The sequence below is a fragment of the Amblyraja radiata genome, chromosome 25, assembly GCF_010909765.2.
Source record: "Amblyraja radiata isolate CabotCenter1 chromosome 25, sAmbRad1.1.pri, whole genome shotgun sequence".
NCBI lineage: Eukaryota > Metazoa > Chordata > Chondrichthyes > Rajiformes > Rajidae > Amblyraja > Amblyraja radiata.
Genome location: NC_045980.1, coordinates 22,540,224 through 22,564,695, shown reverse-complemented (window position 1 = coordinate 22,564,695; position 24,472 = coordinate 22,540,224). Strand labels below are relative to the sequence as shown.

Sequence of the window (24,472 nt, the reverse complement as noted above, 5' to 3'; positions counted from 1 at the left end):
TGGCCATTTCGGACAGCACTATAAATTGGTCGCCTAGTCTAGCACTTGGTCTCGGCAGTGCAGAAGAGGGCACGTCAGGGGGCAGAACAGTTGCGTAGCTGGTAGAGCTGTGGCCTCACAACAGAGGTCCAAGTTTGATCCTGACCTCATTTGTGTGGAGTTTTCATGTTTTCCATGTGAATGAGGTTTCCTCTGGGTGCTCTGGTTTCCTCCCACATCCCAAAAACATGCAGATTTGGAGACCTCTATAAAAATTGCCCCAAGTCTGTCGGGAGTGGATGAGAATTTGTGCAAACGGGTGATCAATTGTCAGTGTGGACTCAGTGGGCCAAAGGGCTTTTTTCCATGCTGCATCTCTAAACGAAGACTACTTGGGTCCTTGAAGTACTAATTCTATGTTATCCCACTTTCACATCTACTCCCTATACACACACTAGAGACAATTTACAGAGGTCAATTAACCTATAAACCGCACACCTTTGGGATGTGGGAGAAAACTGGAACACCCAGACGAAACCCACATGGTCACAGGAAGAATGTGCACACAGACAGTACCCAAGGTGGAGAGAGAAACATTCAATATTTTAGCTCAAGGGTCCTTCACCAAAAGTGGAAAAATGAGAAAACATGTCTCAGCTGCAAAGGGATATGGTTGGAGATTACAGAGGGAATGTTCTGTAATAGGATATTGACCAAATTGGTCAGGATTATTAATTTAAAATTTGGAGATAGAAGTGACAAAAAAAACTTACCTCCACATCTGTGGAGAGGGGAAAAGGGACGGTTATTTAAAGTTGTTGAATTCAGTATTGTTCTGAGAATTGTAACATGCTTGTATGCAAAGTTCCTTGAGTTTACATTGGGCATTGTAGGCGTAACATCGTCGCCTGTAGACAGAGAAGTCTTGAGGTGGCACAGTGGCGCAGCAGTAAAGTTGCTGACTTACAGCGCCAGAGACCTGGGTGTGATCCTGACTACAGATGCTGTCTGTGCTGAGTTTGAGTGTTCTCCCTGTGACCATGTGGGTTTTCTCCTGGTGCTCCTCCCACATTCCAAATACATGCAGGTTTGAACATTCATTGTCCTCTGTAAATTGTCCCAAGTGTCTAGGATAGAACTAGTGTATGGGTGATCGTTGGTCGGCACGTACTCGGTGAGCCAAACAACCCGCTTCCACTCGGTATCTCTAAACTAATATAACTAAAGTCAGAATAGAAGAGAGAATTAAAGTGGCAAGCAATTACAATATCCATGCCCTGAGTCCATCCGCCTTATCTGTCAAACCTCTTGCTTTAAAATGAGTACGCTTCAATCCAATAGTCCTTCTTCACTCCCTGCCGTGCTCCGGCCTATTCTGATCACTGACTATAGAATCAATCATATCAAGTCGATCATATTGTGTGAGTATTTGATAGTGAGAAGGCTGTGAGGTTAATGTTATAGACTGCTTTTCTAAAGGACTTGTAAAGATGAGAAAGACAACCATTTAATTCTGTGCTAAACATTTTACTCTCATCTCAAGAAACAACTTTATTTGCATGTGTACATAGTTTCATTTGTATATTTATCAAGTAATTAGTTGAAATACCTCTGATATTTCAGAAAATTGTGTGTTAGCTTGACAGCATTTTTCTGCTGTCTCTACGGCGACTTCGTAGTTATCGACAAAAGCTCGATACACGCCAAGCTGGCTGGCCTGCAATAAATAAGCAATAATTAATAAATCAGCTGCTTTTGCTTTCACAATGTGCCAGTCAGAAAATAGAATGTAATGTAATTATTGACATTTCAAAACACTTGCCGATCAATGGATCGCTTTTGAAATAAATTACTTCTGCTCTGTTGGGAAATGTGGTGGCTAAAGTATATTTAGATACTATATTTAGATTATGAACACAATCCCACAGATGGAAAAGGTGAATGAATGAACTGTTACCCGTCTTGGTATTAGTAGAGGAATGTTGCCTGAGAACACAGAGGGAAGTCTCTCAGAAAGAGAAATGTGATTTTTTTATGTTGATCTAAATTAATCAGCTTAGTTTTTTTCCCCCCAAAAGATGAAATCTCCAGCAATACAGCATTGGTCATCGCTGGAGAGGGGCGGATGATGACATCCTTCTGTGGATTTCTGAATTCATTATTGAAATCGTCGAAATGATTATTATTGCCCACCTGGTCAAAGCAGTGAAAATCAAAGTGTTTAGTACTAGACTAATTGTCACCTGGGGTGATGATTACCAAATAACTCATTATTCAACAAGTTATTGTTATAGATCTAGCCACATCCATTTGAAATATTGCATCCTCTTGAAAATAATTAAAAATTGGGTCTTTGATTGGTTTGATAGCGATATAAACCTTTTAAGGGGGATGGGGTGGTGGGGTATGAACATGCTTGGAGTACAGGAGGATGAGGGGTAATCTTATATGGGTGTATAAAATCATGAGGAATAAATCATGCACAGGATCAACATGTTCACAGAATTTAAATTATTTTCAAATTTTCCAGGTTACATGATAATAATTTCCCATGTTCCACACTAGAACAAATCAACCACAATAAAAACAGATGTTTCATATGTGTGTTACGTTCAATCAAGACTATATTAGAGTGGGCAACAGAAAAATACAAAAAAAATATACACAGGCAAGTAAATGAAGGCAGAGGAAATGGAACACATTAACAAATCTACCACAACACTCGTCCTGCAAGGATAAAAAGTATTACTTTTTTCCATGTGAGGCATTAAACTTCATTCATGGTAAGTTTTTCAGTTTAAGTTAAGTGTTCAATTTTGGTCACCCTAGTATCAGAAAAGATTTGTGAGCATGTAATCGGTAGTAAGGGAATCGAAATGCCAGCATTTATTTTGAGAGGACTAGAATACAAAAACAGGGACGTAATGCTGAGGCTCTAGAAGGAGTTGGTCAGACTGCATTTGGAGAATTGTGAGCAATTCTGGGCCTCATATCTGAGGAAGGATGTGCTGGCACTGCAGAGGGTCTAGAGGAGGTTTACAAGAATGATCCGAATAGTGAAAGACCTGGATAGAGTGGATGTGGAGGGGATGTTTCCACTAGCGGGAGAGTCTAGGACCAGAGATCATAGCCTCAAAATTAAAGGATGTTTCTTTAGGAAGGAAGATGAGGTGGAAGTTCTTTAGGCAGTGGGTGGTGAGTCTGTGGAATTAATTGCCACAGAAGGCTGTGGAGGCCAAATCAATGGATATTTTTAAGGCAGAGATAGATAGATTTTTGATTAGTGCAGGTGTCAGGGGTTATGGGGAGAAGACAGGAGAATGGGGTTAAGATTGAGAAAAATAAATCAGTCATGATTGAATGGTGGAGTAGACTTGATGGGCCGAATGGCCTAATTCTTCTCCTATCACTTATGAAATTAACTGTTGTCAGGGGAAGGTTTGGTAGGCCAGGACTTGCAGAGCATATGAGATATGGGGTAATCTTATAGAGTTACATGAAGTCATGAAGGGAATAGAAAGGGTGAATGCACAGAGTCTTTTATCCAGAGTTGGGGAATTAAGAACCAGAGGAGCTAGGTTTAAGTGTCGATGTGCAGAGAGTGCAAATCCGTTGCTTCCTCAATGTGGTGACACAGGTGGATAGTTTACTGAAAAGGACATCTGGTACTCATACCTTCGTAAGTCAAGTCATTGAGTATAAATGTGGGTGTCATATTACAGCTATATAATCTTTAGTTGGACTGCACTTGAGTATTGTGTACAATTCTGGTCACTACCCTACAGGAAGTGGTAGCAATAGAGTGCAGAAGAGATTCACCAGGATGTTGCTTGGAGTGGAGGGCTGTAGTTATAAGGAAAGATTGGATAGGCTGGATTTATTCTAATTGAACCTAAGAGGCCGAGTGGGTTCCATATAATACAATATTCCAGCTGTGACCTGAACAAAATTTTATAATTTTACTCAGAGATCTCCCTGTTCTTATAATCGGCTCCTATTGATGAAGGCAAGCATCATGCTAGCCACTTCAGAGATCTTTAGATTTGTATATGGTTATACAGTTATCAAAAATTACAGTGGGATCTTGATCAGTCGGGCAAGTGGGCTGAGGAATGGTTAAAGGAGCCTAATGCAGAAAAGTGCAAGGTGTCTTTTGGGAAGTTGAACCTGGGCAGGATCTTCACAGTGATTGGCAGGACTCTGGGAAGTGTTGTAGAGCAGAGGGTTCCAGGAGTGCAGACACATAGTTCCTTGAAAGTGATGTCACGGGTAGATCGGGTGGTCAAGAAAGCTCTCGGCTCAGGGTATTGAGTACAGAAGTTGGGATGTTATGTTACAGTTGTACAAGACATTGGTGAGATCACATTTGGAGTATTGTGGTCAGTTTTGGTCACCCTGCTATAGGAAAGATATTAAGTTGTACACTATAAACATTTTATTTTTAATGTATCTTTATTATTTGTAGTTATTATGTTCTTGTATTATGTTCTATTACAGAGGCACAACAGATTGATATGCTCCACTGCCCACTCCAAACACCACTTGAGATAGATGACTCTAATGAAATGGGGAAAGACACAACATTAATGCACACGATACACTGAACCATCAGGTTTGATGCTGCTTCTGCAAATTTCCATTTCTGTTCATTCTTTAAAACCTCTGAAGACAATGTGTCAAGTTTGAGGGTATTCGCTGGCACAATGTACAGACATTAAAAAAAAGGGTAGAACATGATTTGAATTTGATCATTTACTGTCATGTCAACGACCCTATTGGTTTACTTAAAACAAGGCCTCAATAACCTGAGAATGACAAGTACCAATAAGGCATAGTCAGTTAAAACTTATTGAACAAATTATTTATTTATTTGCCTCTGTACTCCACGCTTTGAGATTTATAATAGATAAAAATCACATGCAGTTAAAGTGCACATTGTCAGATTTTATTTTTTATTTTTTTATTTTTTATTAGAAGTACGGTAAATTACAATAACACACAACACATATATCTTAATACATTTTTTGTACCGCTTCATTTTTTTTTTTTTTAAAGCTTTAAGAAAAAGATAGAAGTAAGGAAAGTAAAGAAGGTGCGCAAGAGTTGTGAAGTGCAGGAGAGTGTTGGGAAAAGAAAGCCCCTTAGAAAAGAAGTTAGAGAAGGAAGTAAAGTAAGAAAGTAGACCCTAGAAAAGAAAGAAAAAGAAAGTAAGGACAATCGCTCTATTATAACATTAAACTCCGCAGAAAGACTACCAACCAAGTCTGTTTTTGTTGTTTTATCTCCCAATGCCAGGTCCTGATACCATTTATTTATTTATTTATTTTTAAAATTACTATTGCACCTCATGCTTGTAATAGGTCCATAAACGTAGACCACGTCTTTTGGAATTGGTTTGCTTTATCTGCTAAGAGGAATCTCATCTCTTCCAGATGTAATGTTTCAAACATATTTGATATCCACATTTTTATTGTTGGTGTGGGCGCATTTTTCCAGAATTTAAGTATGAGCTTTTTTCTCATTATTAGCCCGTAATTGAGTAAATTCTTCTGATACACGTTTAATTCAGGGATACCTTCCGATATCCCAAAAATGATCCATTCTGGTTTTGGTACCAGTTTTATTTTAATTAATTTTGAAAAAATATCAAATATTCCATGCCAGAATTTTTGGATTTTTGTACAAAAAACAAAAGAGTGCGCTATGGTAGCTTCTTGACACAGACATTTATCACAGATTGGTGAAACATTAGGAAAGATTTTATTTAATTTAGTTTTTGAATAGTATAGTCTATGTAATGTTTTGAATTGGATAAGCGTATGTCGTACATTGATCGAGCATTTATGCACCTGTAGTAAATGTTTATCCCAGCTCTCTTTTGAAATTTTTATAGCTAATTCTTGTTCCCAGTCTCTTCTAATTCCATCTGTTGTGGGTATTTCTATGTTTAAAATGATATTATATAAGTACGATATTAAGTTAGCTGATTATATCTTTGTCTTCATTGCTTCATCCAGTAAGTCGGAAGGCATATTATGATAGTCTTTTGTGTATTTTTTCAAATAATCACAAATTTGAAGATATTTAAAATATTGGTTATTTTTCAAATTATATTTCAGTTGTAGTTGTTGAAATGATAGTAATTTTCCCACTTCATACAGATCTTCGAGCATTTTGATTCCCATTCTTTCCCAATGTATAAATGATTTGTCTATGATTGATGGTTTAAACGATGGGTTATTGGCTATTGGTATTGAGAGAGATAGGTTTCTTAATTTTAGATTCTGTTTTATTTGTTTCCATGTTCTAATTGTGCTATGTATAATTGGTTTTTTATTATAATTTTTATTATTCAGATTTATTGGTGAGAGGATAATCGCTCCTATATTACTCGGGGAGCAATCCCCTTTTTCCATTACAATCCAGTCCGCCTGCTGGGCAGAATTGTCCAGCAGGTGAATCATATTTTTAATATTTACTGCCCAATTATAATACATAAAGTTAGGGAGCGCTAGACCCCCCCACTCTTTTCGTTTATTAAACGAAAAGAGTGTGTTCTTTGTATTCTATGGGGTTTATAATCCCATATGAAATTTGTAATGTCTGAGCCCAATTTTTTGAAAAACTTTTTTGGGAGATATATAGGTATTGATTGAAATAGGTATAGAATTTGTGGTAAGAAAATCATTTTTATAGCGTTTATTCTGCCTATTAAGGACATCGGAAGTGTTTTCCAGAATTTAATCAAATTATTTAATTTCTTAAGTAGGGGATTATAATTGGCTTTAAACATATCCTGGTAATTTCTAGTAATTTCAATTCCCAAATATTTGAATTTTTCTGTAGCTATTTTAAAGGGGATTTCCTGAGATGTGTTGAGTCTTTTGGTTTTATCGACATAATTTCACTTTTGTTCCAATTTATTCTATATCCTGAAAAGGATCCAAAGTCCTCAATTAAATTTAATATATTCGGTATACTAATTTGTGGTTTTGTGATGTACAGTAGTACATCATCGGCATATAGGGATATTTTGTTATTTGAATATTTTGTATTATAACCGTAAATATCCAGGTGTGTTCTTAATTTTTCAGCAAGGGGTTCAATTACCAAAGCAAATAACAGCGGAGATAATGAACAACCTTGTCTATTGCCCCTTGATAGTTCAAATTTCGAGGATAATATATTATTAGTTAGTATTCTAGCCGTAGGTTTGTTATATAATAGTTTTATCCATGCAATGAAGTTCTCTCCCAATTGGAATTTTTGCAATACTTTAATCATATAATCCCAGTCTACTTGATCAAACGCTTTTTCTGCATCCAGTGAGATGATAGCTAACTCTTGGTCGTGAGATTTATGTGAGTGCATTATGTTAAGCAAACGTCTCAGGTTATTGAATGAATGTCTCTTAGGTATAAATCCTGTTTGATCCTCATTTATTAGTCTACTAACATACCTGCTTAGTCTACTGGCTAGTGTTTTCGCTATTATTTTTTGATCCGTATTTAACAAAGCAATAGCTCTATATGAACCTGGTTCTTCTATATTTTTATCTTTTTTAAGTATTAATATGATCGTTGATTCTGCTAGTGTTTCAGGTCAGATTTTATTAAAGGCCACTTTTATACATTTTGGTTTCACCATGTAGAAATTACAGCTGTGTTTATACATAGTCCCCCCCATTTCAGGGCATCATGTTCGGGACACATGGCTTCACAGGCGTTTGTGATTGCTCAGTTGTGTTTAATTGCCTCCTTAATGCAGGTATAAGAGAGATCTCAGCACCGAGTCTTTCCTCCAGTCTTTCCATCACCTTTGGAAACTTTTATTGCTGTTTATCAACACGAGGACCAAAGATATGCCAATGAAAGTCAAAGAAGCCATAATGAGAGTGAGAAACAAGAATAAAACTGTTAGAGACATCAGCCAAACCTTAGGCTTACCATAACTTTGCCAGGAAGTACTAAAATAGCAACCACAGTTCTGGACAAAGATCTTGTGTGCAGATGAGATGAAGATTCACTTATATCAGAGTGATGGCTAGAGCAAAGTATGGAGGAGAGAAGGAACTGCCCAAGATCCAAAGCATACCACCTCATCTGTGAAACAGCAGTGGGGGTGTTATGGCCTGGGCATGTATGGCTGCTGAAGGTACTGGCTCACTTATCTTCATTGATGATACCACTGCTGATGGTAGTAGCATAATGAATTCTGAAGTGTATAGACACATCCTATATCTGCTCAAGTTCAAACAAATGCCTCAAAACTCATTGGCCGGCAGTTCATTCTACAGCAAGACAATGATCCCAAACATACTGCTAAAGCAACAAAGGAGTTTTTCAAAGCTAAAAAATGAGTGGCCAAGTCAATCACCTGATCTGAACCTAATTGAGCATGCCTTTTACACCTTAATGCAAATAAACTGGCCAGAGGAAGCAGCGGGTAGGGTATGGACATCGATAGAGAACTAGTCAGCAGACAGGAAGCAAAGATTAGGAATTAACAGGTCCTTTTCAGAATGGCAGGCAGTGACAAGTGAGGTGCAACAAGGCTCGGTGCTGGGACCCCAGTTATTTACAATATACAGTGCCCTCCATAATGTTTGGGACAGACCCGTTATATGCATTTTCCTTGGATTTCACACTATCCTTGATTTCCCTCATTAGCCACGGTTGAGCCACCTTCCCAGTTTTAATTTTTTGCCGGACAGGGATTTTTGTAGTTCTTCTATGCGGTCTTTAAATCTTTCCCAATACATATCCACCGTCAACCCTTAAGTATAATTTGCCAGTCTACCCTAGCCAATTCCCGTCTCATATCTTCAGAGTCTCCTTTCTTTAAGTTCAGGACCTAGTCTCTGAATTAACCGTGTCACTTTCCACACTAATGCAGAATTCCACCATATTATGCTCACTGTTGACCAAGAGGTTTTGCACAACAAGATCGCTAACTAATCCTTCCTCATTACACAATATCCAGTCTAGGATGGCCTGTTCTCTAGTCGGTTCTTCTACATGTTGGTTTAAAAAAACATCCTGTATGCATTCCAGGAAATCCTTCTCCTCAGCACTGCTACCAATTTGGTTGGCCCAATCTATATGTAGGTTAAAGTCACCCATGATAACTGCTGTACCTTTGCTACACGCATCCCTAATTTCCTGCTTGATGCTATCCCTAACCTCCCTACTGCTGCTTGGTGGTCCGTCTACAACTCCAATAAGCGTTTTCTGCCCTTGGCTATTTCGCAGTTCTACCCATACCGATTCTACAACCTCCAAGCTAATGTCTCTCCTTGCTATTGCAATAATCTCCACTTTAACCAGTAATGACACCCCATCTCCTCTTCCTTTCTGTCTATCCTTCCTGAATATCAAATACCCCTGCATATATAGGTACATTCTCACCACATTCACCTTGTCAAGGCCCCTTAGGGTCTTAATGTTTCATTCAACACATTCTTCTAAAATCCAGTTGATATGAGCCTAGGAGACACAAGGAACTGCAGTTGCTGGAAACCTTAGTAAAATACAAAGTGCTGAAGTAACTCAGCTGGTCAGACACTGCCTGACCCATTGAGTTAGTCCAGCACTTTGTAATATGAGCTTAGTCCATGCAATCATTCCTCATAAGATAGATAACCCACCCATTTTACGTATCAGTTCAATAAACCATACTGCTTCCAATGCATACACCCTTGGATTAAAATACATTAGCTATAAGGAGAATTTGAACTAACTTTGATTGTTATCTCAGGAGCGTCACAAGTTGATGTGCAATCTCAAAGAAGTTTATAAAATTCTAAGAGGCACACATAGATAGTCAGCGGTCGATAGTCAAGAGTCTTTACCCAAGATGTCTAATACTTGAGGTGATGGGGAAAGTTTAAAGAAGATTTGCGAGATCCACTAGATATTGCTGACAGGAGAGTAGGTGGAAGCAGATACAAGCAATAAGAAAGACATGAACAGACAGGGAACAGAACTGTACGAACCATGTGCAGATGGGATTTATTTAGATTGGCATCATGATCAGTGCAGACATGGTGGGCAGAAGGGTCTGGTTCCTATGATGTACTATTTCATGTTCTATTAACATTGTTGCTTAAAGCTTTTCACTGTACCTCACTGTACACGTGACAATAAACTAAACTAAACTGTGCGAACACTGACCAGGACTCCAAACGTGGTCTCACTAGATAACCGAAGCATGAACTCCCTACTTTTGTATTCAATTCCCCAGCAATAAACAACAACACTATGTTAACCATTCTAACTGCATGATATACCTGCACAATAACTTATTGTGAATCATGCATGAGGACAGACAGATCCCACTGCATCCACAGCTCTGTAATCTCTCACAATTCAGGATAATATGCTTCTTTAATGAACATATGAAATGATGCACTATGCCTGGACATTCTAGCTCCCAACTGTCTGTGTATGTTTCAATATTTCCTGACAGTTTTCTTTACGGAAATGGAAAATATGCATGATCAATAATTAACATAATTCCTACAATATTTGCAATACGTCTTAAATCTCTCATTACTTACAACTGTGATTCAAAACATAAATTTCAAATACTCTTTATAGATTCATTCAATCTGCATGTTATAAATAGCTGTCCATGGTAAAATGGTTTATTTAATTGAATAAACACTAAGTGTTTATTCAATTAAGGAGGAGCCATCTTGGTGAACGGCTGCTAGCCAGCAGCCGTCCGTTTTAATTCGTTTTTTTTAATAGTTTTTAGTGAGTCCTGTTTTTCGTTTGTTGGGGATATGGACTTTTTAATGTGGGGGGGTAGGTCTCAACTTTATTTCTAGGTCCCTACCTGGTCGGTGAGGCAGCTTCTTCTCCGGGCTGCCCGTCGATCCGTCCTCGTGGCCTACCTGCGGGCTTGGAGCGCCGTTTCCTGGCGGGAACCGCCCAGCACCTCGGCCTCGGCGGCGGCACAGCATCGGAGCGCTGGAGCGGAGCGGAGTGGAGCGGGCGATCCCTTGCCTGGGGCGACGCGCTGGAGCTCTGGCGAGCTGGACCGCCGAGAGCAACAACTCCGGGCTGCGGGTTTGCGGAGCGTAGAGGCGGCGCCGACTTCAACAACGGGAGCCTGGGAGCTCCAAACCGGCGCGGCCTTGTCGGCTTCGGCAGCCGCGGGCTCCAACCAGGAAGCGGCCGTTCCAGGTGGCCCAGCCGCCGAGAGGACTCTCCCGACGCCGGGGCAAGACCACCCGGTGAGAACGGCCAGGGACATCGGGCCTCCGTAGAGGCAATTGCGGTGGCCTCAATAGGCCTGACTTTGGGGTGAACATGGGGTGGGGACTGGACATTGTGCCTTCCCCCACAGTGCTATCCACTGTGGGGGGATGATTTTTTTTTTGTCTATTTGTAGTCTTGTAGGTCTGTGTCCAAGATGGCTGCCGTGAAGAGAGAGTGGACGCTGGCACGATTTGGTTGCCGCTGCTCCCTCTTCACACTGTGTTTTTGATTTTCTGTTTTTGGATTGAATCCTGTTTTTAATTTGTGTCTCTGTGATGTCCTTATTGTTATATTCCGATTATATGTTTACTATGTAAGGTGTCCTTGAGATTTTGTATGAAAGGCGCCCATTAAATATAAAATTTATTATTATTATTATAAGTTGTTTATTAATTCAAACCAACAACCTTTTGTTGACAGGGAAGCAAAAGTGGCCATAACATACAATACAATACAATACAAATTTATTGTCATTTGAGCCTCAGTGAGACTCAAACGAAATTTCGTTTACACAGCCATACAAACAAAGACAATGTCCTACAGACATAGACACAATTAAATTCACACAAACATCCATCACAGTGAACCCACTGTGATGGAAGGCAAAGTATTTTCTCTCCCCTGCTCTCAATCTCTCTCCCGATGTCCAAGCCCCAGGCGGGTGATGATAAGTCCCACGGCCATTTTAGGCCGCGCGGGGCGATTTACGGCCCCGCTGCCGGTCTGAAAGTACAAGGTTGGAACCCCCACCGGCGATGGTGAGTCCCACGGCCATGAAGCCGCGCCAGGTGATGTACGGTCCCGGTCCGGGTCGTTCCAACCCCGCGACACGGGCCGGAGAAGTCGCGTTGCGGGAGCTCCGGGAAGCGGTCTCTCCACCCCGACCGGCGAGCTCCCGATGTCCCGGTCCACCGGACCTGGGGCTGCGTTGCTGGAGCCTCCGAGCCCCAGGAGTTCGAGTCGCAGCAGCGAGTCACCACCGCTCCCCACGCTCCGAGGCCGGCCAGCCCCACGATGGTGAGTAGTCCGCAGCTCGGCAGTCTCCCGAGCCCCCGGGTCGTTCAGGCTGGAGACCGCTCCACGGTGCTAGGCCCCAACGACAACGGAGACCCGACAGGGAAAAGGTCGGGTCTCCCGGACAGGATTCTAAACGGTTTCCCCCTCCCCCCCCCCCCCCCGCATATACACATTTAAAACCAGTATCAAAAAACACAAACAACTACATTTAACTAGACAAAAAACAAAAAAAAAGACAGACAGGCTGTAGGGGCCGCTGCAACGGGTGAGTCGCGCCGCCAATATCAATAACCAATTATATTAGGTTCATATAACCTATCACAGATATTAGAAAACGCTTAGGTAGACAAAAATGCTGGAGAAACTCAGCGGGTGAGGCAGCATCTATGGAGCAAAGGAAACGCTTAGATTACATTATGGTTCATATAACCTATCACAGATATTAGAAAACGCTTAGGTAGACAAAAATGCTGGAGAAACTCAGCGGGTGAGGCAGCATCTATGGAGCAAAGGAAACGCTTACATTATATTAGTTTATAATTTCGATATCCATCTAAGCAGTGCAAAGCTCCACAAATGTTTTGATATCACAGGTCAAGTCTCATAAATTTGTTGAAAATGTTTGAGCTAAAAAAAAAAAATGGCAACACGTCAAAATCAAATTTGTATAACTTACATGCATCTTTAGAGCAATTATGTAGTTGAGGCTAATAAAGTTTACCAGTTTTTGAAAAAGATCTCCAACACATTGATGGTGACTCCATTGCTGAACCCTGGGTAACAGGCCATCATAGAATTCCTTGTGTATTTCATAAAGCTCAGGAACCTTGAAGAAGATGGTCTCTATTTGTTGGTTGGTGAGAACGGGTTGAGATGTAGTGGCAGCTGCTTTAAGAGGCTTCATAGGCTACAAGATAAAGGATAAATTGTCGGCTTTCGTACTAATAATCTTGTGGGCAACAATCGTTCAAACCAAAGATAGACACAAATTGCTGGAATAATTCAGCGGTTCAGGCAGCATTTCTGGAAAAAAGGAATAGGTGATATTTCTGGTCAAGACCGTTCTTCAGACTGAGAGTCAAGGGAGAGGGAAACTACAGGTATGAAAAGGTACAGAATAAGTCAGAGCCAGCCAGACCAAAACGTCACCTATTCCTTTTCTCAAGAGATGGTGCCTGACCCGCTGAGTAACTCCAGCATTTTGTGTCTATCTTTGGTGTAAATGAGCACCTGCAGTTCTATCCTACATAAAACTTTCAAAAATATAGAAACATTAACAATAAAATGCAGGATGCAAACAGCAGCAAAGATGATCAGGAAAGTAATTCAATTTTAAGAGAATCTCTTATACTGTGATTGTATTTTCTAATGTTGATTTTTTTAAAAATATTCCAGCTACTATAATCATTGCTTTGAATAGTAAAAAAGTTAAAATATTACAAACGTCAAACAAAAATTCCACCATAGTCAGATTTAAAGCTTTGAAAGATGAGAGTAGTTTGCTCAACCCTCCCCAACCAACTCTCCCTGACACCAAGCACTTCTCCCTGCAACTGCAAGAGGCACAACACCAGTTCTAACACATCCTTCCTCACTACCATTGAAGTACCTACAAAGCCCTTCCAGGTGAGGCAAAGATTCACGCGCACCTCCAACCTCATCTATGCTCCCAATGTGGCCGTCTCAACATTGACAAGGCAGCCGACTAGGCAACCGATTTGCAGAGCATCCCCGCAGTGGCCATCCCAGGCTCCCACTTGAATGATATTTCACTTTCCCTTCCCCTTCCACACTGACCTGCGGCTCAAAGCTAACTAGAGGAACGGCGCCTCATATTTGACTGGGTAATCTATAATAAATACAACAACTATGAACATTGTACTTTCTAATTTTAGGTAACACTGCCTTGCAGTGAGTTTCCCTCATTCCCCACCCCCTCCACTATCTCTCCCTCCATCTGATCCTCCTCCAGTCCTCCCATTTTTGCCCCCTCCCCCCACCTGTTCCAGTTGCATCTTTCAGTCATCTCTCCCCTAATGGTTCTTTTCTATCATCACCATCCTTATGTACCACAGATTCCAGTACTGGTAGCATTCTGTTCCCAATTATTACCCTCCAGCCTGAAGTCTGACAAAGGGACCCGACTCAAAACATCTATCTCACAAATCCATTCCTTACCGACCTGGTTCCATCTGCCCATTATCTTTCACACGTTCTCAGTCCATCAATCACCACTTCTCGCCACTCTCCCTCTCCTCTTTCTAATGGATATTGGCTTTCTCACCTCTCCATCTTAATCCTCATGCAGGGGTTGGACCCAAAATGTCAATAATTCCTTTCCCTTCCACATAACAACTTGTCACTAAACACCTCCAAGACCAAGGAGCTGATTATTGACTTCAGGAGGTCCCATAATGGAGAATACGCCCCAATCTCCATTTACGGGGAAAGTGTGGAGAGAGTGTCCAGCTTTAAGTTTCTGGGCACTCACATTTCAGAGGATCTCACATGGTCCACCAACACCGCTGCGCTGGTCAAGAAGGCACAGCAACAACTGTTTTTCCTGAGGACATTAAAAAAGACAAGTCTGCCCCAACAGCTGCTGACAACCTTCTAACGCTGCACCACAGAGAGCATATTAACATATGGCATCTCTGTGTGGTATCTCAGCTGCACGGAGGCGGAGAGGAGAGCTCTTCAGCGCGTCGTCCACAGAGCGCAGAGGATTATTGGGACACAGCTACCAGCCTTGGAGGGCATCTGCCACACACGGTGCCTCAGGAAGGCCGTCAGCATCCATAAAGACTCCTCACACCCTTGTAACGGACTGTTCGAACTACTTCCCTCCGGCAGACGTTACAAGGCCTTCTATGCCCGAACCTCCAGACTCAGAAACAGCTTTATTCCCAGAGCTATAGCGGCTCTGAACCGGCCCTGCTGAATGCCCCCCATCCCCCCTGGACTGTCTCCCTCGGATGGTCACGTCACACAGCTTATTTATTTATTTTACTTTTCTTTTACATCGGTTGGAAGCTGCATACTAAATCTCGTTGCACTGATGTGCAATGACAATAAAATATATTATTATTATTATTATTATTATTATTATTATTATATGTTGCTCGACCCACAGAGTTCCTCCAGCAGATTTTTTGTTGCTCTAAATTCCTGCATCTGTGATCTTTTACGTCTCTCATTTCTACTTAACTGGACTATATTGCGTGGTTGAGTGAATATCAAGTGGATTCGTTTTGTAGAAAAAGAGCACACCATACATACCAATAAAAGAGCCTTCAAGTGATTCAAGTAAGTTTCCTCGTTGGCTAGGATTCCAGAAAGAACCCATTTTCGCATCTCCAACCCTTTTTCCAAATCAGGTTCACTCTATAAGAAAATTAAAATGTCAATTCTCCAAAGCCCTGTGCATATAAAAATAGTTAATTTCATCTTCACAAAGTCAAGATTATAACCTGATAAAATTGCCACGACAAATAAATATATTTGATTAGTACCTGCAATAGTGAATGGCAGGGCCCTGGAGAGTGATGCAGAGCAGAGGGATCTACAAGTGCAGGGTAACAAAACTGAACACAACATTCCAAATGTGGCCTCGCCAATGTTTCGTACAACCATAAAATATCATCACAACGTTTATACTTAATACCCTAACTGATGTAGGCTAATGGACCAAAAGCTTTCTTGACGATTCTACCTGTGACAATACTTTCAGTGAATTATGTACTTGCATTGTGAAGGGTTCTGCCATTCACATCTGTCCTGGTTTGACATTTCAAAATGCAACACCTTGTACTTCACTGCATTAAACTCCATTAACCATTCCTCAGCACACATGCCCACTGATCAATATCCTGCTGTAATGGAGACAATTCAAAGCCATTTAATTTTCTTTTGCAATTTATGAATCCAGTTACTTTCATCATGCAGATTTCCAATGCGTGAACTTTTGCTATATATACAGCTTTGTCTGTCCTGATAACTCCACTATGCAGTACCACTGGAATTGTAATCTATGCCTACGTAAAAGCATTTTTACAAAGCTGTGTAACTCGCAATAACTCAAATTACAATTAGAACTTCTTCACATCCTTTCATTCTTGTCTGTGTAGGATATATTGATTCACGATAGATCAACTCACTGATTTACTGGACTCCATAGATCCAGATGATACGGTGTCCCTGCTGCCTCGACTTTTCGAACTGAGCTGCGGTGATGAGGAAGGTGAATCATCTATGTAGGGCATGGTTTCCCGGTTCCTGGTCGGATCTTCCCCAATCCGATCCGCATCATAGGAATAGGTTGGTGGCATATTGGTGTAGATTGTTTCTAGAAAATAAGGAAGCAGCAAACAGCCAAACATCAATGCAAAGGGAGATAATACAGCTTGTGGCATATTGTTGTGGAGTGTTTCTAGAGAATTAGTAAATACTAAACAGCCTAATGTCAATGCAATGGGAGATACGGCAATTAATGCACAGCACACACTGGATTTTTATGAAACACACCGGCTTTATGAAGACCGCTATCATGGACTCTGCCCTTGTTCCAAGTGGGGGGATGGGGAGAGAGAGCAGTGTTGCGGGGTATTGAAGCCAAGGCATCGGAAATGTCCTCATTCTTCAGGGAACGGGGGTTCCCCTCCCCTACTATAGATGAGGCTCTCACCAGGGTCTCTTCAATACCCTGCAACACTGCTCTCTTTCCCCATCCCCCCCACTCGGAACAAGGGCAGAATCCCCCTAGTCCTCACCTTCCACCCCACTAGCCATCACATACAACAAATAGTCCTCCATCATTTTCGCCACCTCCAACGTGACCCCACCACTCGCCACATCTTCCCATCTCCCCCCCTGTCTGCTTTCCGGAAAGACCGCTCCCTCCGTAACTCCCAAAAATTAATGTGCCCTTTAATGGGGGGGGGGGGGGGGGGGGGGGGGGGGACTATGTATAAACACTGCTGTAATTTCCACAGGGTGAAACCAAACTGCATAAAAATGGTCTTTATTACAATCTGGCGATGTGCACTTCAACCACATGTGATTTTTTTCTATTATAAATCTCAAATTGTGGAGTACATAGGCAAATAAATAAAAACAGGGTCTTTGTCCCAAACATTATGGAGGGCACTGCACATTGAAGCAAGTTGCGGTGGAGTTTTCAGTTTTCTGGAACTGTATGTTCTTCATCACGTTACCTGAGCCAAAGCAAATTTGAAATATCAACTCTAAGTCGGGCCTTGTCGGAAGATGTGGCAATTTGGCCTCATTTGACTTTCAGTAATCAAAAGCAGTAAGTCATGAATATACTCTGCCAAATCAAGAGTTTATTTTGAAGGGTGGACACAAAGTACTAGAGTAGCTCACTGAGTCAGGTAGCATCTCTGGGAATATGGATAGGTGACGTTTCGGGTCAGCATCCTTCTTCAGACTGATTGTGATGGGGGAGGAACTTTGGGGGGGGTGGGGGGGAAAAAAGGACGCAGGAAAAGAGAAGGGAAAGGGCGAAGTCTGGCAGGTAAGAGGCTGACACAGGTGAGGCGAGGTTTTTGACAGGCTAGATACAAAATGCTGGAGTAACAGCGGGACAGGCATCTCTGGAGAGATGGAATGGTTGATGTTTCGGGTCGAGGCCCTTCTTCAGACTGGTGTCAAGGGAGTGGGTTACATAGATAAGTGTATAGATAAGGAAGTGCAAGGTGCGAAAACAGGGCCGAGGGAATGAAGATCAAGGAAAATGTAGAATAGATCATTGTTAGTTGGGAGAAGGTAACAAAAATGCAACAGAGATAAAATGTAGTCTGAGACAGTGACAGTCGGAAAACTGGGAAGAGAGAGAGTGTGGAGAGGGAAAGCAAGGGCTACTTGAAGTTAGAGAAGTCAATGTTCATACCACTGGGGTGTAAGCTGCCCAAGCAAAATATGATGTGCTGTTCCTCCAATTTGTGCTGGGCCTCACTCTGACAATGGAGGAGGCCCAGAACAGAAAAGTCAATGTGGGAATGGGAGGGATAGTTAAAGATTTGAGCAACCGGGAGATCAGGTAGGTTTAGGTGGACTGAGCGGAGGCGTTCAGCTAAACGATCGCCGAGCCTGCGCTTGGTCTCACCAGCCCCATTCTTTGGAAAGTGAACCAAAATGTCACACACGTGACCAGATGTCAGCACATAAAGTAATACATTAAACAATTCTTGTAAGAGATTAATCTTATTCATTGTTATTTTCCTACCTACAGAACTATAATGCATGTCTGCTAAAGATATGAACATTCTAGCTTTTTCAAATTCAGAGTTTGAAAGATAAAACTGAGGGGTTTTTTTAAACGCTTCCGTGTGAGGTCACACACGTAACCAGTCATATTTGACCTCTGACCCTAAACAAACATTGTCAGCATAACATAAAAATGTCACTTGATAAACTTTGAAAAAAAATATGAATCATGTACACAGTACAAAACAATACACCTGTAATGCTTTCAGAATTAGAAGAGATGTATTCCACAATTTTTCTGGTCACACACGTGACTAAGAATGGGCCACCAGGGGGGGGGGGGGGGAGGAGAGAGAGAGGAGAGGTGGGGGGGGGGGGGGAGAGAGAGGAGAGGTGGGGGGGGGAGAGGAGAGAGGTGGAGGGGAAGAGGAGAGAGGTTGGGGGGGGGGGGGGGGGAAGGGAGAGAAGTGGGGGCAAGAAATAGTGGATTATTTCCCCAAAAATGGAGCTAAAAAAAGATGAAAAGGAAATGGATGACTAAGATATTTATAGGTAGAAATTATCAAAAAATCTCCCTCTAATATTTTCCAAGAATGGGAGTGGCTGAAAACAAAGTGGTGGAACATTGTACAAGATGAGAAAACATGCCCTTTGGGCGCTCGTCCAAAAATATTTATAACACCAGAAATGATCGTGGAAAATAATAAATCGTTGTTTGCTAGTTGACCAAATACTGCTTTCATTGGCAAGCTTGGTTTTGCCTTTACCAGATGCATATACAACTGCAACACAGACCTTCCTCATTTTCTTGGCAAATATTGCACTAACTGCTTTGCAAAAGTGTTTTGTCATCACCTTCTGACGTACGATTAAAAACATAAGAAATAAAAGCAGGAATAGGCCACTTGGTCAGCCTTCTCCCCTTAATATCCGATAATCTGTTGATCTCTGCCTTGAATTTACTCAGAGGAATACCAGTGCCCTAACTGCCATCCCAACTGACTAAAGAGGAGTTACAAAAAAGATCTTGCCCTTTACAAAAAAAAAAAATCTTGCCTTATCTTACCTTTTATCTCAACTTAGCCTCCCGTCAAATCCTCCAGGCAAAGCCTCAATATTTACTCTCAACCACAGCACTTCACCTCACCTCAACACACAGCCTCACCCCAAATAAAATGTCCGCTGCCAAATGGCCACCCTGCTAGTGATTTCCTTCCTTTTAGGTACATCACCAGGAGCAATCACAAGACAGTAACGCTGCATTTAAATCTCCCGTGCTGCTCCTCTTCATCCCAGCAGCTCATTCACTACAGAGAAAGGACACCTGTGTACCACGTTCCAGCTGCAATCTCACTGGAATCCTGTAATATTAACATAATTTGTGACCTCTTCTCTGCTGTTTCTTACTCTTGAGCTTCCACTCAGTACTCTACTTGTGTGCCTCTGGCAAATATGACTACCACCACCACACAGGTCAAATTTATTGCATATTTGTTATTTCAGGTTGCACTGTGGATGTTAACAGTGAACATCCTGGGATGATCTCATTTGCTGCAATGTTCAAACAATCCTTCACTTAAAACAAAGAAGGGGCATTGGAACAGGCCCCTTGGGACACAGTGTCTGCCCCGACCAGGATGCTTATCTAAATTAATCCCAAATGCCCACAAACAGAATGTATTCCTCTGTTCGCTATCTGCTCATGTGCCTGTCAAAATGCCTCTTTAAATACTGCCATTGTGACACCTCCTGTGACAGCATCTTCCAGTCACCTACCAGCCTGTTTCAAAAAAGATGACTTCCTCTCACCTTAAATCTATGTCGTCCAGTATTTGACATTTGAACCTTGGGGAAAAGGATTTGTCTACCCTATCTAACCTTTTCATGATTTTATAAACTTCTATCACGTTGTCCTTCAGCCTCCAATACTCCAACCCCTCTTCATAGCTAATACTCTCCAATCCAGGGAAATTCATAGTGAACCCTCTCCGCACCATCTCCTTGGCCACGACAGTCATACAACACCAAAACAGGCACTTCGGCCCAACTTGCACATGCTGCTCAAGATGCCCCATCTACACTTGTCCCACCTGTCTGTGTTTGGACCATACCCCTCTAAACTTTTCCTATCCATGTACCTATCCAAATGTCTTAAATGCTGTTATAGTGCCTGCCTCAACTACCCCCTCTGGCAGCTCTTTCCCTTCTTCACCTTCAACCTTTGTCCCCTGGTTCTTGGTTCTCCTACTCTGAATAAAAGGCTGTACATTTGCCCTACCCGTTTCCCTCAAACTTCATATCGTTTGTCGACCAGAACTGCGCAGTGATCCAAATGCGGCCCAAAGTTTTATAGGGCTGCCACTTTACATCCCATCCATCTTCTATGCCCCAACCAAAGAAGGCGAGTGTGCCATGTACCTTTTTTTACCACCCTATCCATTTGTGTGCAACCTTCTGGGAGCCATGGACTTACACACCAAATTTCCTCTGTACATAAATGTTCCTCAGGATGCTATCATTTACTGTACACTTTCTCCTGCATTTGATCTCCCACAATTGGGAGGGGCAAATGGATAAAGTGTTTGTGGATGAGCCTTTTGGGACCAGTGACCAGTGTTCTATCAGGTTTATGATAGTTATGGATAGAGACAGGGCTGGTCCACGAGTTAATATTCTAGATTGGAGCAAGGTCAACTTAAGGTATTAAGACAGGAACTCACTCAGGTTGATTGAAGCAGGTTGCTTGTAGGAAAAGGAACATCGGGAAGGTGGAATGATTTTAAAAGTGTGCTGACAAGAGTCCAGGACCTGCCTCTTCCTATTTCAGTGAAGGGCAAAGCAGGTGGTCATAAGGAAGCTTCGATGACAAATGAAATTGAGGCGTGGGTCAAGAATAAGGAGGAGGCAAGGGGCAGGAATAGGCTGCTGAGATCGTGCATCCCTGGAAGAATTTCAGGAGATCGGGAGGGCAAAAAAGAGAAAGGAGATAGCTCTGGCAGACAATAATAAGGATAATCCTATGAGATTTTATAAATACATTAAGGAAAAAGGGGTGACCAGAGAGAGACTGGGGCCCCTCGGGAATCAGTGGTTAACTGTGTGAAGCCACATGAGATGGCCAAGGTCTTTAATGTGGAAAAAAGGTCCTTAACGTGGAGAAAGACACGAGGACCGGGTAACTTGGGGCAGTCGATGGAAGTGTCTTGAGGGCAGTCAGTATTACGGGTGAAGAGATGCTGAACGTCCCAACACATATGAAGTTAGATAAATCTCCCAGGCCTAACCAGATATATCCGCAGACACTGTGGCAAGCTAGAGAGGAAATTGCAGACATAAATCTCCCTGGCTGACATTTATGAGTCATCATTAAATATGTTTAATGGTGCTGGAAGGTGGCAAATGTTATGCATCTATTTAGGAAGGGCTGCAGGGAAGAGCCTGGGAACTATAGGCCATTTCTCCCAATCTGAAGAAGGGTCATCTGTCCATTCCTTCCACAGATACTGCCTGACCTGCCAAGTCTCTCCAGTTCAAAATGTCAGCATCTGCATTTTCTTGCATCTCCATGCTGGTTAATTTTAGATTAATTGGCCTCTGTACATTTCCCTAAAACCACACCAGCACAATACCACCACAGACTTTGCACCACAATGGTTTATCCACGTACTATCATTGTCTGGTTTACAGGGAATAACTGATCATTTATTGTGTTTACATGTTGTTATCATTGCATTTAATGTGTCTGTAAAGCTGCAGCAAGTCAAACTTTCATTGTTCCAGTTCAAATCCGGCGCATATGACAAATAACACTCAACTTCTCGACGAAAGCTATTTGTAGTAATTTGTTGCAACATTTCCTACCGTGGTTTACTCCAATTACATCTAGCCCTGATGACACTGCATCTAAGTGCATCTCTGAATATGCTTACAAAAGAGGAAGCTGAGCCAAACTACACCAGCTCAAATCCAGGGATGGTGGGTTTGTCACATGAGGAGAGATCAAACGGGTTGGGCCTACACAAGTCTTTTTTTAGGTCAATACTTTTGAGGTCAAACACTAAATTCTTGACAAGTTAAAAACAGAGTAGATGTTTCTTTTGGCTGGGGTGTCTATTCAGGAGTCAATGTAAAGGAGACACAAGAAACTGCTAGAATCTTGTGTTCTGGGCAAAGTACAGGGTTGGCCACTCAGGAGAGAAATTCGCACACATTTCTTCACATAACATGGTGGCGAATCTTTTGCAGTTTCTGCCCAAGTGGGCGAGGGAGGCCTGCTTGCAAAATAAAGCCAAGATTGGGTTGACACGTTTTTAGATGTTGTAGGAACTGAGAAAACCGAAGCAGTGCATGAAAGCAGCACTAATTCTAATGAAAGGCAAAGAAAACAACAGGGGCTGAATCGGCTACTCTGGTTTCTACTTTTTAAATCCCAAAATAACTCAATTTCCTTTAAATGTTTTGAAATTTCTTAAGGCTGTCGAATATAATAAAACATTTCTATACTTAGAATGCGGGCTTCTTTTTCAGGAATCTCAGTATTTTCACCAAATACTCACATTGTCAGAGGTCTGCAACTTAATTGTGCTAATTAGTTGCTAAATTGGTCATTTGTTTAGTAAGCAAATCATGAAAATGGGAACTCCTATCATTGAAGGCATGTGGCACTGGATCAGAAGAGTCATCATTGGAACATAAGTGGACAAGTAATTCCCTCAAGCATACCCTGATATTAACAGATTATGGCTGATATACAGCTAATTCCAATTGTACACCAAATTCCCGAAACATAATATCCTTGCTACCATTCAGTTTTGAAATTTTCAATGGACCCGTTTCAATTCCATTTTGGGGGAAGAGCATTCCAGATTTCCATAATTTATGTGATGACCTGCTTTTTGTTGTCATCCTTGATTTTAAGATTATGCCACTTGTTCTGGACTTGTCGCAAAAATTATTTCCATCTTAAAGGCTCTTTCAAATATATCACAGCTGGATACTTTGAAGCACAGCATCTGGAATGTGGTAGATTTACTAGAAATAGCTCCTTCCAAAAATCAGGCAAATGGGGATTAAGTGCTGCGATTCTTTTACGGTAGAAGGATCCAACTCAGCCAAGATTAGAAACAGTTAAAATATTTAGAAGCAATAAGTTGTAATACAGTAATAATTCATAATTCTTAGAATATGTTTGTCACATCACATTGTAAAACAGTTAAGGATCACCAGGACTGGGATAGAATGGCAGCAGCCAATTTTGGATATGTGTGCAATGCTTAAAACACATTCAAAGACTGGCTGAAAAGTCTCTCCATACTTAACTGCTTTTATACGTACAGTGCCCTCCATAATGTTTGGGACAAAGACACATCATTTATTTATTTGCCTCTGTACTCCACAATGCTTCAGGCCGAAACCCTTCTTCAGACTGATGAGAGGCACCATGAGAGGCAGGTTACCTATTTGGTGTCCTGTCTAGGTCAAACAATCTAGGATCAAGCCCTGTGGCAGACAGACAAGGCACTGAAGGGATGTGCTGAGAATCCCGCTGCTCGATAGGTTCCCAAGGTATATACGGGAGGTTGCACTGAACCCACTCTTAACCTTCCTCCATTTTGAAAACTACCCATTCACACAAATGCTTTGTTCCTGGTACATGGCCATTTTTATTTAATCCATGCAATTACTTCCTTCTTATACCACTTGTTTCGGCATTGTTGATACAAAAAGCATTCTGCAAACCCATGTATACTCCATTGATGCATTACCCTCATCGACCCAATAATCTTTATCACAAATGGTTCATCACCTTGGAATGATCACCTTGTTGGGAGTGTACTACAGGCCCCCAAATCGTCAATGGGAATTGGAGAAGAGTAAATATACCAGGAGATTGCAGGCAGCTGCAGGATCATTAAAGTTGTCGTCGTAGGGGATTTTAACTTTCCCAATATTGTCTGGGTGAGTCATGGTGCAAAACGTTTAGACTG

The 24,472-nt window shown here is 41.6% G+C and overlaps 1 protein-coding gene across 1 annotated transcript in view; it reads right to left on the bottom strand.

The window, feature by feature from the left end:
• bcr (BCR activator of RhoGEF and GTPase) overlaps positions 1-24,472 on the bottom strand; it is an 84,776-nt gene that overhangs the window by 54,063 nt on the left and 6,241 nt on the right. The window contains exons 2-5 of the mRNA XM_033043410.1: positions 16,418-16,605; positions 15,540-15,644; positions 12,982-13,167; positions 1,589-1,696 (exon numbers count right to left, since the gene is read on the bottom strand). Coding sequence (XP_032899301.1) covers positions 1,589-1,696; positions 12,982-13,167; positions 15,540-15,644; positions 16,418-16,605 — 587 coding nt within the window. The remainder of the gene's footprint in view (positions 1-1,588; positions 1,697-12,981; positions 13,168-15,539; positions 15,645-16,417; positions 16,606-24,472) is intronic.